General features: G+C 37.6%; 1 protein-coding gene across 5 annotated transcripts in view; it reads left to right on the plus strand.

The window, feature by feature from the left end:
- gria3a (glutamate receptor, ionotropic, AMPA 3a) overlaps window positions 1-18,375 on the plus strand; it is an 85,285-nt gene that overhangs the window by 41,897 nt on the left and 25,013 nt on the right. For all 5 annotated transcript variants that reach the window (XM_032576012.1, XM_032576010.1, XM_032576011.1 and 2 more), the window contains 6 exons: window positions 11,257-11,310; window positions 11,496-11,657; window positions 12,548-12,715; window positions 13,008-13,112; window positions 15,954-16,061; window positions 17,653-17,859. In XM_032576012.1, the coding sequence (XP_032431903.1) occupies window positions 11,257-11,310; window positions 11,496-11,657; window positions 12,548-12,715; window positions 13,008-13,112; window positions 15,954-16,061; window positions 17,653-17,859 (804 nt within the window). The remainder of the gene's footprint in view (window positions 1-11,256; window positions 11,311-11,495; window positions 11,658-12,547; window positions 12,716-13,007; window positions 13,113-15,953; window positions 16,062-17,652; window positions 17,860-18,375) is intronic.

The raw sequence follows: 18,375 nt of genomic DNA on the forward strand, positions 1-18,375 counted from the left end.
CAACTACCTTGAAAATAATGTTGGCCTTTCATCCCACACTGAAGGATCTTTCCCAAGTCTTTGACACGCTGAATGTTATAGCCCAGAAATTTTTTTGCTGAAAAGAAAAACATCTGGTGTCTAATCTGTTTTGTGAATATTTATCATTCAATAATTTGGAAAGAACAGCTTCATTAATCCACATAAATTTGTTTTGACTGAGCCAAAAGCCTGATTTCAGACCCTCAGGTAGGCCGTCTCTTCCCTGCTTTTATATGCTAAGGTGGTATTCTGGTGCTGGGAAAATCAATGCGCTCAGGGTCCTAAGTGCTTAAGAATAAGGCAACTGAAAGGTTTGTGCTTTTTAGTAAATTGACCTTGTGTGACTGGTTCAAACAAATCTGTCGTTGTGCTCCTGGGCAAGACACTTCATCTGCCTCGCTGCTGCAGGTGGTCACAGAGCCCGGTGCCTCTTTGCTTCTGTCACTCTGCACCAGGCCAGCTGTGGACACCAAGTAGTCAGCACATGGAGACTGAATGTAGTGTAAAGGCTGAGTTATAGTCGTGCTTTAAGAGTTTCGCATGGAGCAACGATTTTGTGGCTTTTAATTTTGATGTGTACCTTGGTGCACTATTCTCTGAAAATCAGCCCTCATAGAGGGTTCCTATAAATGCCAGAGTGAAAATTCAGACCAGGCGCCATGACAACGCACAAGGTGCAACGTGCAGGGGTGGACCAGTTCAGTGTGTCAACAGCTAGCTTTAAGCGTTTTGTAGTCCTACAAACTACATAAAGTGCTATACAAGTAAAGGCCAAATACCATTTATCTTAATTTGAGTAATAATTATAATTTTTGATTATGTGTTAATTTTTTTATGATGAAATAAATCCTTATTCTGATAAATATCCAGACTTCTACACATCATGAAGATACAGATATCGGCATGTAAGTTGATTATCTTTGACCAAAAAATGTTTAGACTTGGATTAAATTCCAATGAAGTGCAGTCAGGTATCATTAATAATACAAAAGTAGTGCTTTACAGACAAAATAAGGAGAACATAGAAGATAAAAGCTCAGAAATATGTAATTTCAAATAATTTTTTAAATCTATGCAGCTGGATTTATGTGTTAGAGTAATGTGCTTCCTCTTTGCGTCTTAACACAGCCTTATCCTTATAAGAAGCTTCAATGTCTTAACCTTCTGTTCTTTGTTGATATTTCTGAATATGGCAGCTTCTGCCCTGCGCATAATGATCTTCATTATTGATGGACAGACAGACTTTACTTTGACCTTCATCTGCATCTGTTTCCATTACCTTGGACGCAGGGGGGATATGTTTTATGCAGCTCCGGGAAATGTGTGATTAACCAAGAGAAATATGAGTTTCTCTATCTGCCCTTCACAGTCACACAAAGTGTTTCTTCAAACAATTTTGGATTACCTTCCCATTAAATGTAAGTCATCCAATTAGACATTTTAGGTCTCTCTCTGCAGCACATGAAGCAGATTCTGAGAGGACGTCTTGCCTGCGGCGCGTTGAAGTCGAGTCAGACTCGGCATCCGTCCCTCTGCTGGCCACGCCCTCATCTTGTGAGGATGATTCCTTATACAAGCGAGTGTGACATCAACACTTTTTTAAATGTAACATCAGCTCCTGTGTAAGTAGGACACACTGTCCCGTTGCAGCAACAACAATGAACCTACTATAAATAGCCTACTCTCCTAGCCTGAGGGAAGATCTCTCATGAAGGCAGGAGTGAGCAAACGCGACTTAGATCAGTCAGGCATCAGCTGCTCTGGACTTGATGTGTTTTTCAATCAGTGAGACGTTTATCTTTCATTTCTTTTTTGATGAATGCAATGCAATCAAGATGCCTTAGCCAACCATTGGCAACCGTTATGAATATGCAGACAAAGTTCAGAGTAACATAAAGTAACCAATTATGAAACAAGCAATAACCATTGTATTTTGTTAAATGCCATCAAATGTACATCAAATAAATGTTCCAGTTACAATTAATCAAAGGGATCTTTGCAATTTTCTTGAAGTTTGTTCCCAATTCAAGGGTCATAAAAAATGAATGCTACTTCTCCATGCTTGGGTTTGGTTCTGGAGATGCAGAGTAGACTTGAACCAGAACACCTGCATGACATAATCAGGGTTTCCCCAGTGCATTATAAGCCTGACGGGCCACCAGGCTTTACTTGTGCCCCCACCAGGCTAAGCATTGCTTATTTTTTAAGTCTCTTTAATATGTTTGCATTTTTTAAGACTTTATAGTTGGTGTTCAGGCATTGATCATCCAATCTTTTAATAACACATAATTATCAAGTGATATATTACAATTTTCTGTCAACTTTTTGAGTTGATTTTAACTCAAAAACACGGCTGGATGAATGACTGCCCTAGTGAACAACCACTGGGCTTAGCAGGTTTTCTGTGGGAAACCTTGCATAATAGATAACCTATTTTTGATGTATACATGTTCTAAATCATTTGGTAATTTATAAACTAACAACAGTGTTTTAAAGTCTGTTCTCCGAGCTACAGGGAGCCACTGTAAGAACTTTAGAACTGGGGTGATGTGCTCTACTTTCCTAGTTTTAGTGAGAATTCGAGCACCAGCGTTCGAGATCAGCTGCAGCTGTCTGATTCTTTTAGTATTAATACACTAAAGATAAATGCATGTATGAGTTTGCTGAGACATTAGTCCTTTAATTTTGTTGATAAAAGGCCAATTTTCTCCATGAAGTTCCAGGTCACTGCACCCAGATTTTTGGACTGATCACTTATTTCTAGATGTAATAGCTGAAGCTGCTCGCTGATTCTGGATCGTTCCTCTTTAGGTCCAAAGACAATAACTCCAGTTTTGTTTCTGTCCAGCCGGAGAAAGTTATGGCACACCCATGCATTGATTTGTTCTAAGCATTTGTTCAGTGCTTGGATGGGTTCAGAGTCTCCTGGTGACATTGTGATGTAGAGCTGTGTTTCCTCCGGTGCAGTGGAAAGCCGGAGAGCCGGTTGGAATCGATCTTGTTGAGTCAGTTTGATGCCTAGATGGAAACATGAGCAGAGCTGAGCACCCAGAAGCGCCCTGGAATTACAGTCCAACTAAAGAACACGGAGGATCACATGCACGGAGTCCTGAAATCATTGGGTTTTGTCAATCTCTTTTTGGAATCTGGTTGGATTGTTTTTAAACTCTGAACTGGCAGTGATGCTTTTGGTAAATACTTGCTGCTGTTTTATTTTCTCTGGACTTTCAGTTGATGAGAGATGTCGCAAATTGGGACGTGTCAGCTGTGAAGTGATTTTGCCAAATGCCTTGCATAGCAAAAATGTGCAAATCTGCTAATGCAGCGTAAAAAGACACAGGCATTTTTTTATTTCGCACTGTCTGACATTAAACAAGACTAAACTTTGTTTTAGAGTGTGTTAGGATTACCGAAGATAATTATGTGTGCTGAACAGCAGAATTACAGGAGATTTTTTCGTTTTACATTCTCCAAAGTGAGAAGTTTGCATATATGTTAGAATTTGGTAACGTTGTCTTTTAAACTAAACAACTTGGGTCAAACATTTTGGGTGTTCTCAAACAATCTTCTCACAATAGTTTGCAGGTATTTTGACCCATTGCAAAAAAAATAATTATTCACTAAGTGAAATTAATATAGATTAATTACACACAGACTGTTGTTTTGACGCCTTTATTTCTGTTAATTATGATAATTTTCTGCATACAGTTGAAGACAACGCAACATTAAAGATTAGAATATCTCAAAGGACCAAGGAAAAAAAGATTATTATGTATACGAAAAGTATGTCTAATAGCAATAATAACATTGTTCATTGTAGATATACTTGTAATCTGATAAACAAACCTCATTGGTGGGTATTTTGTATGGTTTTGAACATGAATGAATGTAATCTTTGTGTATGTAAACTTGTGATTTTATAGAAAAGTTATAAAAATCTTCTCTACAAAATATTTCTCTCAATATTCTGGCTTTCAGCAAATAGTGAATAAATGAAAGATTTTGGTAACTCCAAATAACCTAAAACCAAATTTAGTCTACGTAGTTTAGTTTAGTGTACTTACTAAAAATTAAGCAATTGTTATGGCTCTGTCTTTCTAAGCTCGACAGAGGCAACTGTGAAATTCCCTTTTAAGTTAGTTTTATTTTCAAATAACTTCATATAAAACAGTTGGCAAGACATAAACTAGTACATTAGCGCTAATTTGTTTCTCCCAGGAGTTATTAGCTGAAAACTTGCCAAACTAAAGGAAGGCACATCTCTAAGGTCCTTTGTATGGATGGATTTTCAGGTACTGCTTTTTCGGCTGGAGATATATTTTGGACTTGTGTATAAATTTAATTTTTTTGCCAGTCTTGGAGTTGATTTTGAGATCACAATTGAAAAATTAAACTTGTCTGAATACAGACTAAATGTGGCGGAAATCTAAAAAAAAACTTTGAAAGACCTTAAGACATCCTGCTCTTTTTATGTTTGCTAAATGCCAAAATAAGTAGTTAAGAGATCATTTTTAAACCAATTACTTTTACAATATAGCCTGTTATATTTTTATGCTAACAAACGAAAAGTACATTTCCACTTCCTAATATTATTTAAGAAGTTGGGAAATTTATTAGTTTTTTATTATTATTATTATTATTATTGTTATTATTTAACAGGGGCTGCAGTGCAGTGATCCTCTGCCTTAGCAACAAATTAAATATAAAAATATTATCATGAAAAGTGTATGTGTGGTGTTCCAGCTTCTACTATACTGCCTGTCAAATATATCCCAGTTACAACACCACTGTATGTACATAAACCCTAATTTTCTTTGGCTTCACCTTCACATCAAGAAGACAGGCTTCAGGCTTCTGAAAGAGTTCAACTTTGAGCGTAATGGAGGAGGTTTTAGCACTAGTTTGTTTGTTGTCAGGCATCTAAAGAAGACCCTGGAGAAGTCTGCGTTAAAAGCAAATCCAGGAAAAAGAAACGACATCAAACGCATTTATAGCAGGAGAGTTGGCAGGCAGGTGTACAGCTACAACAAAGACTTTAAGAACATTACAGGTTTGGATTTTCCTATTTATTTTATTTTTTAGTTTTCAGGTTTTTTTGAAACTGCTGCTCAGTAAGAAAACTGTGATGTTTAAAATTATGCTGCTGGTGGGCTACTACAAACAGAATATTCAGCAGCTTCGAAATGCACAGAGGGAAAGCATTTCTTGCTTAACGGCTTGTGTTATACTGAAATAAGTTGATAGATGGTGAGAGTAATATGTTTTTTCTGTGCTTCTGCAAACGTGCTGATGCAGGCAGAGATTTCATTATGCGTTGCTGCCAGGTTTTGATTAAAGATTCAGCTTCGCTGAGGGTTTCCACCGAGGTATTTGAAGCAACGTTTGTCTGATATGTTGCCATGTCCTTCTTCCTCGGTAACCAGGTCTGTTAACAATTAAATTCCTTTTCTCATCTTGCCCAGTTTTTGAGCATCATAACTGTAATTAGATTATCAGTGTAACAGGACAGTCATTGACTTCAGGATGTGCGCTCTAGTTCTGAATAAGTCAATTCAGTGTAACGGAGAAAAGCCACTATCTGTGAGAAGAGAGGCAAATCCTCTTTGCGACACTCAGGCAGACATCCAACTCTGCGCAGGACTGTGGCTCCAGCCTGCTTAATTAGAGTCAATTCCCCCAGGAATATTTAGGTCGATTGTCCTGCAGCTCAGCCATGCTTCAGACAACACGATGGGCGGGAAGAGCCCTAAAGATGGACAAATCCAGAAACCTGAAACAAATGTGGTCTGAACTTCACATCGTGCGTTTTACGCATCTTTATGCAGTGAATTGGTTCTTGTTTTTCCAGCCTGAACATCTCATCCTATAAAGCAAAAATATTAGGAGACTTGGCCGGTAAAAGGAACAGAAGTAAACCAAAGGTTACATTTAATGCTGGTTTTCAAGTAATTATTTTTAGAAGTGCAAAATATCTGTTTTTTTGTGAAAGAAAATAGTTTTTAGCTGAATTTCTAACAAGCAAGCTAAAAGTGTAACTTTCCTTTAGTCAGCTAACCGGCAGTGTGCGGCAACAAGTTACTCTGTTGTTTTACATGGCCAGATAAACTCTGACACTTTATTAAAGTTGCGAGAAACCTTTACGAAAATATGTTTTTTTGTTTTTTTTTTACATATCTATTAAAACTTTCAGTATATCCTGACGGTAAAACATGAAACAGATTATCTGTGAAGAAAATTGAGCTCCTTTGATTTCTCTCTGTGCCATCTGCAGGGATAATCTGCTTCTTGTCAAAAACAACCAATCAGAGCCAGGAGAGAGGTCTTAAAACTGTCAATCAGACTTATGTATGCGCTGCTTAAGATTTAATGTTCTGCAGAAGCTAGTGATTATGGAGAAACAACTTACCCTTATAGGAAAACTGTTTGTCTGGCAGGCTCTGCTGTAGGAAAGGAGCACGTACACAAACATGATTGACAGCTCTAAGACACTCCTCCTGGCTCTCACCATGGGGATTTGTCCCATTTCCCCTCCTCCTGGGGTCAGATTATGGGGTCGGATGGGGCCACAGACAGCATCAGACCCCATAGTTACAGTAAATATCAGAGAACGGATCAAAAACACCAAAGGTTTAAAATTTGACACCAAAAATAAATAAAAATAAGACAGAGATATAAAATCAAACAGCATCTCAATGCTGGGATGGTTTGATCTTAAGCACAAATTCACAATTTTAAAGACCTCAGGATCAGTACTGTTCTAAATCTGATTTGACTAGACCAGTGGCCCTCCGAGGATATCTGGGATGATCTGAAGAGAAGAGTTTGAGTTAAAGTAATCGACTCTGTTTTGTGATTCAGGCATCCTGTTCGAATTCTTGCCAACATGGACTGCAGAGGTAGCTGTGCTGCATGGGGATTTTGCTTTCTCTTCCATTTAATGAACATTAAAAATTAAAAGCAAGTGAGTTTAGTTGATGCCTACTTCAGGACCTCATATTGTTTTAAGTTCTGGAGTCTTCCTTTCTACTCTCTGTTAGCAATAGCTTTTCAAATAGCTCTCTTTTAACCAAGGCTCTTCTGGTCATGTAATAATAAATGAGTACGTCTGTTAACTGTGGTGAGCGATTTTTACGCAGGCAGAAAAAATGTTTTGAATCCAGGGACTGCTGAAACTGGAGCATCAGAGTCCTAAAACTATTTTTCATACCCAGATGCTTTTTTTTTTTTTTTCCAGAACAACCCGACCATCAGAGGGGAAGTTTACGGGTGTAGTAAATCTAATAATTTGTCATAAGAATATAAAAAATAAGTTTAACAACATATTGATATAAGAACAGAGACTGATGAAAAATGTTTACAAAACAAAATCTGAGAGCTTGGATTTAGCAAGGAAAAAATGAAAAAGAAACATATTTGATTTATTAGCATATCAGATCTGATTTGCCTTTGAAATTAAAACTCGATTTTGTAATTGTTTTTGTTTTTTTGGCTGCTGTTAGCAGTTTAAGAATAACATATTTGTTTGCATTACTAAAGGAATGTGTTCTCAAAGAGGGATTATATAGAACTACATTTTACAGCCAGGAAAATGGGAGATTATTAGATGTGTGAATAGCTTATTTATACAAGGTTCGCCTGCGCAGCAGCCATATCCTCTTACCCCTTTGGATTTCTTTTATACCCAGGGAGATACAAATTCAAGAAACAGCTAAACCAATAGTAAAAAATTCATAAATAAAAAGTAAAAAAAAAATGGTAACACTTTATTTGAAGGGGTGTAAATAAGACTGACATGACACTGTCATAAATACGACATAACACCTGTATGAACATCTTTGCTTTAAAGTGTCATTATTTATTCAAAAATGCAAAGTTGGCAAATTTAATAGACTTTTAATAAAACTTTTAAAGCTTTCATGACAACAGTCATAAACATTCATGAAGACTCCTTCATGTTTATGGCAGTGCCATGTCGGTCTTATGCACACCCCTTCAAATAAAATGTTACCAATTAATTAACTGTTTAACGTTTTTGTCCCCTCTTAAAACATTACATTATACTGACCACGAGCAAAAAAAAACCAGAAGAATTTTCACCACGGGGCAGTAGACTTACAGAACATAGTAAATGCTAAATGTAATTGAGAAAACATGAAAATAGTGAAAATTAAGCATCTTCATTCAGAGAAAACCTTTGCATATTTAACTTTGACTTGTTTTTGTCTAGAGAAATCCTTTAAAAATGTGACTTTTTGAGGCTCAGGGTCTCATCCAGGTTTAGCCCAATCAAGTTCGGTGAAAGTCGGTTTGAGGTAGCTTATCTGATTAGCCTTCACACGGCTTTTTAGAAACTTTACATGGAGGTCTTTTCACCTGTCACTTTTCAATCCCTAATTTTAATTGTTTGTCATATTTTCTGTGAGTTCAAAGGAAATTTATTCAGTGGTTATAAAGAACTGCCTTAATGTTAGCTGTATGTAGCTCAACCCACGTACAGTAAATATAGTTTTTTGGACACTTACAAATTAATAAGCATAGAAAAAAGTCCAACAGCAGCTACAAACATTGAACCATCGTTTACCTCCCCCGAGATTAAGATACTAAGAGAATTGAAATAGACTTATTTACTTTTTATGTGCTGATTTTGTTTGGACGCGCTGCCAACTGAGCACAAACTAATTAAGCTGTTTGGGAATTTTTGTTTTCACTCAAGTCACAGCATTGATTGTTCTGAAATTAGTTACTTAAGTGAAAGAAAAAGTGATAAATGAAGCAATCAAATGTGCGTGAAGCACTACAGAGTCAGCATTCATTGATTGAGGATATAGTGTCAGCTTTTACTGACTAAACCGAGATGCATAAAATTTATTGGATTTCCATTTTATTAGTGAATCTGAGCTTTTGAAGCTTGCAAGAGCTAATATGAAGCATTAAACTGAAGTGCTTTGTTTGCGCAATTCCCTCTCTAGTTCCTTGTTTTTGCTTGGGGCACGTACAATAAACACCAAATGTTTCCGTGTTATTGTACACAATCATCTTAATAATCCTTTATTCTATAAAGAGAACATTGTGCATGTTTCTCTGTGTGGATTATTTGCTCGTTTGGAAGTGTCTCCTAAGATTTGTAGCTAGTCTCTAGATACCGCAGCTTCATTAAATGTCACTTTGGTCACTGCAACTCGCCTCTCACATGACTGGAAAGCAAATCAAGAGCTTCTTCAAGACAATTTGGGAAACAATAAGTCAGAGAAGGTGCTGGGAATCTGTGCTTGTGTTGAAAATCTATGACGTGCGACTTCAAAAGTGAAGTGTGAGCGCAGAATGTTGAAACGCAATGAAATCAGTTCGTATCTGCGAGAGAGGTAATTGGATTTATTGTTGAAATTGCTCAAAGCTATAAAGCTGTCGTGGGTTCAGCCTCGGAGTATCAAGGACGGTCCCCCTCTAGAGACTGCTGTGAGACGAGAATAAATAAAGGGCTTTAGGGTGCAGAGGTGTAAGGAGAAAACAAACTGGATGGGGAGCGAAGACACTGAACGCAACGCAGTGCCTTGCAAAAAAAATATTTATTCATATTTTGTCATATTATGACAGCGTATCTATTGGGATTTTATGTTGTTTTATGTTGATTATCGCACAGATATTTACCTATGAGAGCACTTGTTTTACAAAATGCTTTGCAAATAAAAATCTTAAAAGTGTGGTGTGAATTTGTATCTCCGAGTCAATACATTGCAGATCCCGGGTCAGAGCTAGAGGTGGTGGCCAGTGTTGTCCTGGAAACCGGTTGGAAAGCTCAGGGGTCATTGAAGGTGACTGACAGGTCGCTTCACCCAGCATTGAAAGATTTGCGATTAGAGTAAAAGATTTTTTGGGGAGGCGTCTCGGGGCCCTTCGGTCACACGTTCCCATTTTATAACAGTCCACAAGTAACGCTTATCAAATGAGATGAGCAGCGAGGGAGATGTTGAAAGCATGTTTGTTTTACCAGCATGTGAATAAAAACACACAGGGAATTGTTGCAAGTTTGACAGACTTGTAAAACGGTTAAAAGCTGCACTTATGAGGCCAATCTTTGTAATTAGAGATGTATTAGGAATGCACTTCCACTTTAGACTCTTCTTCTGCTTACAGTCTTTGAAACACGCTGCACCATCCACTGTTTAACGTTAGAACTACTGGAGTTCAGCTGCACATCAAGCACTAACTATAGAAAAAAAATTAAATGGCAATACAATATTAAACAAAAACAAACGTTTCACACAGATGTATAGATAACCAGAGGAATTACCAGAAGTGTTGCAATGGGCCAAGGAAAAATATAACTGAACTGTTGCTCAGTGGTCCAAAGTCCTCTATTCATTGTGTTTTATGTGGAAAACAAGATGCCATAGTATGGAGGAAGAGAGATGTAAAGAATCAGAGTTTTGTTAAGAAGGTCATGCCAGAGCCAAGACCTGATACAACTCATAATGTATAACAGGTTCATAGGGAATCTGATAACTGTAAGAGATTAATTATAAGCTTTAGATTAATTTGCTAAGCATTTTTCTTCAGAAAATGCATGGAAGTTTCAACATTACATGTGAATACTTTAGCTCCTGATTTACATTAAACAAATTGTGATCTTTCTATTGCAATACCTCAAAACGTCACGTTTAGGCTATTCTAGCAGTTTGAATGTATCAAGCTGGAGGAGTGCAGAAAGTAAAAAAAATAATAAAATAAAACTTTCCCGCCCCCAGGGCGTTTTTTTAAAGCTTCATTCTCTGTAATACAGAGAAATAGACTTTTTCAGGAGCTGAAGTTTAAAGAAATCACTGAGCTTTCTCAGACTCTACTTCGTCCTACAGGTGATTTCACAATGTTTGGGTTCAATTAAGTCTAATGTTCGACTGAGAAGAAGCAGACTGCAGGAACTCAGGCGGATGCAGAACGAGAGAGGGAGGCCTGCCAGAGCCATGACCTTATTTTACATGTTGAAGTTAATGGGAAGGAGCAAGCACTGTCATGGAGGTTTCTCCCCACCCTGCATGGGCCCATACAGCACACACATACACAAACAAACAAATTTGCTATCATGGCCCTACTTGCCCCTGTGTATGTTGCTTGAAATGTTTTTGTTTTTGCTTTCTTTCCGACATGTATTTTTCGAATTAAGGGACTCTGTCATTTCTGATTCATTGCTTTGTAAATGTTCTCCACCTCACTGTGTGTATTCTTCCAAAACCGAAGGTGGTGGCCTTAGGGAAGAACACCAGGGGATACCACTATATCGTAGCCAACCTGGTAAGAGCTAGCACAGACTCAACACACAATAATGCTCGGTGTGATGCAATTAAGTAAAAAAGAATGTAACCCTCACATTTAACTCCACGGCAAAAAGTCACACAACTATGGCCACGATAGAAAAGCTGAATCACTTTCTAAAGTTTCTTGCTTTATTATCAGCCAGTCGTGCTTTTTGCTCTCAGGGGATCTCCAACACGAGTCTGGACAAGGTCTTTTCTGGTGGGGCCAACATCACAAGCTTCCAAATCATCAACCCAGACAGCCCCATCGTGCAGCAGTTCCTCCAGCGCTGGGAGCGCTTGGATGAAAGAGAATTTCCAGAAGCCAAAAACACTCCACTGAAGGTCAGTGAGGCATAGCTGCCGATACTGCAGATGCTTTTATTTATGTTCAAAGGCAGCGTTTCCCCTATTGCTCGTTTTCCAAAGTACAGAAGTTTTAAAGTAACTCAAAAAGTATTTTTTTCCTTATTGATTTGCTGAAAAATGCTTTGATGACCTGTGCCCTGAAATTCAATGGATTGTCTGTTTGAGCAACACATAATTGTGAAGATCCTTTGTGATTTTATCTTCTTTTTTTTTTAACAAATATTTTAGAAGAATCTGAACAGTGTTCCATACATTTGTATTTAACCACTTGTTCTGCAAAAGGGCTGCAAGACCTTTAGGTGTCTGTTCCAACTTTAGACATCTGGACACCAAAAAGTTGCCGAACGATGCCCAAATCAGTCAGATAAGTTAGAAAGCAACTGTAGACTTAAATTTTCAATACTCAAATGTTGTGGATCAGTCAAGCACATAATCGTGCATTAATATAAACCACTGCATTGTAACTCTGATTATACGTTTAGGGTTGTTGCTCTGCTGAAGACTTCTGTAGGAAGTAGGTCAGACTGGATTTTTATTTAGGGGTATCAAAGTAAACACAACACTTCAGATTTTCACCGGTAACCAATTTTGTAAACCCTGTGTCCTTTCCCTAGCACAATTATGTGTTGATTGATTGACAGACATAAAAACAGACACATAATACACAACAAAAAATAAAAAGAAAACTTGTTGCTTTTTTCCAATTCTGTGGTTGTCATGAGACAAAGTGTGAAAATGTTCTTTTTGTATGAATACTGTTTCAGTGCACTGTACTTGTAGCCACTCGCTGTGATGGTGCAAGCGCTGCGTTGGGTCACTGTGACGTCACGTCTTGCTTTAAGGTTCTTGTTTGGTCTTTCTCTCAGTACACATCAGCACTGACCCATGATGCCATCCTTGTGATCGCGGAGGCCTTCCGGTATCTTCGGCGTCAGCGAGTAGACGTGTCACGCAGAGGAAGTGCTGGTGACTGCCTCGCCAATCCCGCTGTGCCTTGGAGCCAAGGCATCGACATAGAGAGGGCACTCAAAATGGTAGGACTGAGGAGAAGCTTTGTCTTCACTTCTGATACATTCTGAATGTCTATTTCTTAACTTGTTGTGTTTGATTATATCTGGTGCCATTACTTTTATCACAAGGGAAGACTTACAAACAACAACTCTTGATAGACCTCTGCTGCAAATGGAAACATTATTATCTTTTTTTTTTATGTGCCATAACAAAACATGCTGAGTCTCGTATAACATTTTCTGCCAGGCTGAGTGTTTGCCTTCTTGCTGTGTGCTCAGAACAGGTGTGATAATTGTTTTCTTGGTACAACGGCAGGTTCAAGTACCAGGTATGACAGGAAACATCCAGTTTGACACATTTGGGCGACGGTCTAATTACACAATTGATGTGTACGAGATGAAGCCCAAAGGTCCCAGGAGGGTAAGTGAGCACGTAGCGTCAAAAACAATCATAATTTAATTAATTCTAAATGAGTTTGTTTCTTGAAGGACCAGCATATGATATAACTATCAGCACTGTGTGCATCGAGTCATGAATAGAAGGAAGTGTAGGACACCACTGTGGTTTGTTTTCTCTTTCCTTACTAGCTTTACAGCTGCTGGCTGTAGCTCAGTCTTGCAAATCCTTCTTGTGTCACCTGAGATGCAATTTCCTCAAAGATTTTGATTTGGAAATGTTCCTTTCAGCTAAAAACAATAGCCTGGTGTAGAACAAAAATAGAAATTATTAATAGAGAGTATGCTACCCAGCCCAAAGAATAGCTTTCACACCATAATATTTTTCTGCAACCACATTTAGCTTTGATTAGTGAACACATTTGCATGTGATATTGTTTAAATAAGCTTAGAAATGCAGTTTTAACAGCAATTTCTTCCATATGAAACTCATTTACAGGTAGAGCTTAATAATCAGTATTGTTTGTTTCTGAAATAATGTGCAAAAAATCTTAAAATTAATTCGTTTTTATTGCAGTAGCATAACTTCACACTTAATAAAGAGCCTTTAATTTGTGCACAATTTTAAAAAATCACTGCTGGGATAATTATTATATAACTGAATGGTAATTACACCATTGTAATTACCATTAGCCGATTTGTAACTAACTTGCCAATTTTACTTGCTTAGTGTCAAAAGTTGTTTTTTTAGGTCAGATAGTCTAAAAGTTATGCCGTGTGTCTTTTGATAGAGTGCATGTAAAGAATTTGCCGCTGCTCCTATTTTGGGGAACTGAAAGTCAAAGCAAATCTTGCTTGTTAAATCAAATGTACTGTGTCCAAACATAAAAGTATATTTTCTCTCTATCTAAAACTCAATAGAAAAAAAAGTATGCTGCCATTGTTACCCACAAATGTAGGCATGAGTTAAGAACTTCAGCTCACATTAACATTTAGCTGGAGCTTTTCCATTTTGCCCACAAGCTTGGACCTTGAGCCTGGGATTGCTATGAGGAGCTAGCAAACAAACGCCTGCTACTAGGAGCTGCACTCATTTGGAAAAGCCATTTAGTTTGTTAACTTGACATCTGTAACAGACGTCAATGCTTGTTAGTTAACATGCTGGACAGCTTCTTTATAGCACTGACAGGGCTGCTGTAGAATAAAGTTAGCTTGCCAACGGTTTGCCTGTAAGCCACAATCAACAGTTAGCATTAAGACCGTCCAACAAACCCATATGTGAATTCAAAGACATATTTAGGTTGAACCTTTACACACATTAATTACATTTTAGCTATTGGTTTTGAGTTCAGTGGTTGTGTTTGGGATATTAAACATTAGGCAGGCCAAAGGCATGAACAGTGCTGTCTAGAAGATGCTAACTCTAGCGCGTAGCTACAGTAGCTCTATGACCCTGAAGGCCCCACAGAAGCTGACAGCAAAAGGGAGCGGCCCCATAATGTCTGTGCAGCTCAGCTCACAAGACGTCGTACATCAGCAGCCCCCTCATGTCCCGTCTCAGTGTGAGACGATATGCAGTGACAACAGCGTGTCTGCAGTGTATTATTTCCACCGGAGAAAAAAGAAATCTGAAATAAACAATGCAGCTACCGGAATCATCTCAGGGTAAGACGGAACAAGGCCATTTTTATGTCCAATGATGCTCTCTGTTGCATGGTATCGTTAAAGTAAAACAGAATGACTACACTTGCTATATAAGGCATTATATATATATATATATATATATATATATATATATATATATATATATATATATATATATATATATATATATATATATATCTTGGGTTTTTTCTCACTGGTATTAATTTTATTCATGTTTGGTTGCTTTAGTGGTGCTGGTTTCTTGTTATGTAAGAGAACATTTGCTGAGCCAGGAATAGATTACTCCTACTCTGCTGAAGTGTAGCCCAGGTGAAGTGAGGAGTGCAGCTACAAGCTTTTATTAAATCATAAATCAAGGAAAACCAAACTGTCTCCAGCTGTACACTCGGAGCGGAACAACACTTTACATGCTTGGTGGCACCACAGCAAGCATGAGAACCTCTAATAATACAAGTTTCCACAGAGACACACAGTGATTAGTGACTTTAATCAAAATTATTTATTTACCTACAAGTATTTGTATATTAACTTCACCTGGCTTTTCTAAGTTGATACTCATGTTACACAGATTTCTGTCGCTTTTACTGAAATTCATTGTTTTTATCTTGTACAGCACATTGGGATAATAAACAATTGTTTGAAAATATGCTTTTTTAACACATTTGACCTTGAATTAAAAAAAAAATTATAACAATTAAGTTCAAATCGAAACACAACAGTTAGCTTATTCCAAATCCAATTAAAGTAATATAACAATAATTATGATATAAATATTTATAATTGACATGAGCAGAAATATAAACAGCAATATGTTTTATACAATTTTTCAAAATATCACTTTTCTTTGTCAATCTGCAATTATAAAGTAACACAAGTGCAACAAGCTGCTCCACTGTCGCTTATTAACGAGTCGGCGAGGGAAAAGTCTAATAGCCTTCTTTAAGCCAGGTAACTGGGAATGTGCAGAAACATGTGGGGGAGGGTCAAAGGTGCATCACTTCATGCTCCATACAACAAACGAAAATGTTACTTATCAATAGAAAGACTTGAAATCATTAAAATGCTATGACAAAAAACTTTTATGGTTTTTAAAAATAACTTTCTAAAACCTTGGATCATCCTGACAGTGGGAACCAGCCCACTGCAAAATGTGCTTTCCACTTCCTGTGATAACTGTGAACCCTCTGTGTCACTTTTTCAGATCGGCTACTGGAATGAGTACGAAAAATTTGTATATATTATGGATCAGCAGGTCACCAACGAATCCTCTTCTGTGGAAAACCGAACAATTGTGGTCACTACTATTATGGTACTCACTCTCAAAGCAGGTTCTAAGTGTTTCACCATAAGATTTCTGCCACTCAAGGTCAAGGTGTCCATTGTTGCAATCTGTCCTGGGAGGGTAGAATTATTTTACTTTTCAGTTGCTTTCCATCCACTCACTACATGTTGAAACAGTCGACTCACAAAGAGTGTTTCAACTGTATCCGTGTGGGTGCCAAAGCATTTTGGTTTTTTTATATTACAGTGGGCTGTTGTAGTAGTGACATCACAATAACGGCTTTGGTAAAGACTAACTATAAAGATAGACATCATCTTATTCACATTCAGTGCGTACGTAAGTAAAAATCTTTCCGCCTCATTAAGTAATTTGTCAGTGATGGTGGTTTACGTAGAGTTAAAAAGATCAGTAGGTAAGGGAGGGTTATTATTTTTTTTTTTTAAATAGACCAGGATGAGGACCAGACACAGCGCTAGCAGCGACATTAGCTTTAGGTTAGAAATCATTAGCCATTTTTAAATGTACGATAAGGTGCTCCTTATCGTACATTTAAAACCATGGCTTTCTCGTTCCTTCTGACTTTGTCTATTTTGTCTGCATCTTAGGCAAATTCAGAATGTAATAGTCACACATTCCCATTTCAGCCTCTGAAAACTCATTGTCATCTCAGCTAGAGTGGAAGTGCTATTCAGAGTGAGAGAGAGGAGAAGTAGTAGTGTAGTGCCATTGCGTTATTGTCTGTCAGGCATGCTTTTGATTTAAACAAAGACAGCTGTTATTTTAGACACATCACAGTCATCTCATTGACTTCATGTTGCTTTTTCAACTCTTCATAACATTAAAGAATGACACATATTCGATGAAAGATAATTCTTTCATGTTGCTTTATAAGCACTTGTCGTGCAAAACTGTTCCACATCAGCAGATGTGGAATGTGATAGCCGGTCTCTTGGGTCAAATAACCTCTGAAAAACATGTACATGCCATGTGATACAGTAAATCCCTGTTGATTAAGACCTCAAGGTGACATTGATTCATCTTTAATGGCTAACATGTTTTACAATTTGGGGTAAAAAGATGTTTTCTTTGAATCTTACAAGCAGTGGTGATGTGTATCTTTCAAACTATGTAGTTTAGACAACAAGCAGACAGACAATTACTTCTCTTAGAATACTGTGGTGGAGATACTCTGATGTGGCTACCAGTGGTTACTCGAGCAAATGCATTTTCTATAAGTTGAAATGACTTTAATGTCTCGGATGTCACTGACGGTTACTTTATGAACTGGAAATGTGCTCCATTCAGCTCGTCCTACAATCTACATGCAACCCTTTGTCCAATAAGCATTTCCACACATTTAGATAGCATGACCAAGGTCAACAACCTAATCCCTCATCCTGCTCGCTCATTCATGTCCTGTCCCTTTGTAACATGCCTGAGAAGTGTTTGAACTTCTTTTTTATGTGTCCCACAATTGTTTTTGTGTTTTTCGCCTTGCCTTGCCTTGCATGCATGCATGCTTATTTACCAATTTAGGCCTTGTGTGACCCATGAACTCTGGCCGCTGTGGATGTGCTGTTGCTTTCACCGTGAACTCAAAACTATGTCTAATTAACAGGAAGCGCCGTATGTGATGTACAAGAAAAACTATATGCAGATGGACGGCAATGACAGATATGAAGGCTACTGTGTCGATTTAGCTTCTGAAATTGCAAAGCATGTGGGGATAAAATATAAGCTGTCGATAGTGCCAGATGGAAAATACGGAGCCAGAGACCCGGACACCAAGACGTGGAACGGGATGGTGGGTGAACTGGTTTATGGGGTGAGTGTCTGCCTGCCTTATTTATTGGTTTTTAAAAGAGAAATTCAAGTCAGTAAATGAAAAACCAAACGATTACAATGCTGAAAAACATGTGATTTTGTCATAGTGCTTTGCACAGGTATTCATACCCATTGGACAATTTATTTAATTGGAATTTTATTTGACAGAACATTAAGTAATCCATAAGTATGTGATAAAATATGTGATGCATGGTTTACTTTTTATATAATAATAACATGAATTACCCTAATATTCCTAATTAAACTCAAGTGTAATCAGACGTCTTCAGAAGTCGCCTTATAAGTTAATAGTCCATATTTTTGCAGTTTTTTTCTCAGTATAAATCCAGCTGTTTTGACACAGGAACAGAGCAGATGGTTGAGGGATAAAGTTGAGAAGTTTACAGCATTGTTAAGTGACAAAACAGTATCCCAAACTTTGAACATCTGACAGAGCTCTGTTCAATCCATCAACTGAAAATAGAAAGAGTACAAACTTTCCCAAACTTGATTGTCC

The sequence above is a fragment of the Xiphophorus hellerii genome, chromosome 11, assembly GCF_003331165.1.
Source record: "Xiphophorus hellerii strain 12219 chromosome 11, Xiphophorus_hellerii-4.1, whole genome shotgun sequence".
NCBI lineage: Eukaryota > Metazoa > Chordata > Actinopteri > Cyprinodontiformes > Poeciliidae > Xiphophorus > Xiphophorus hellerii.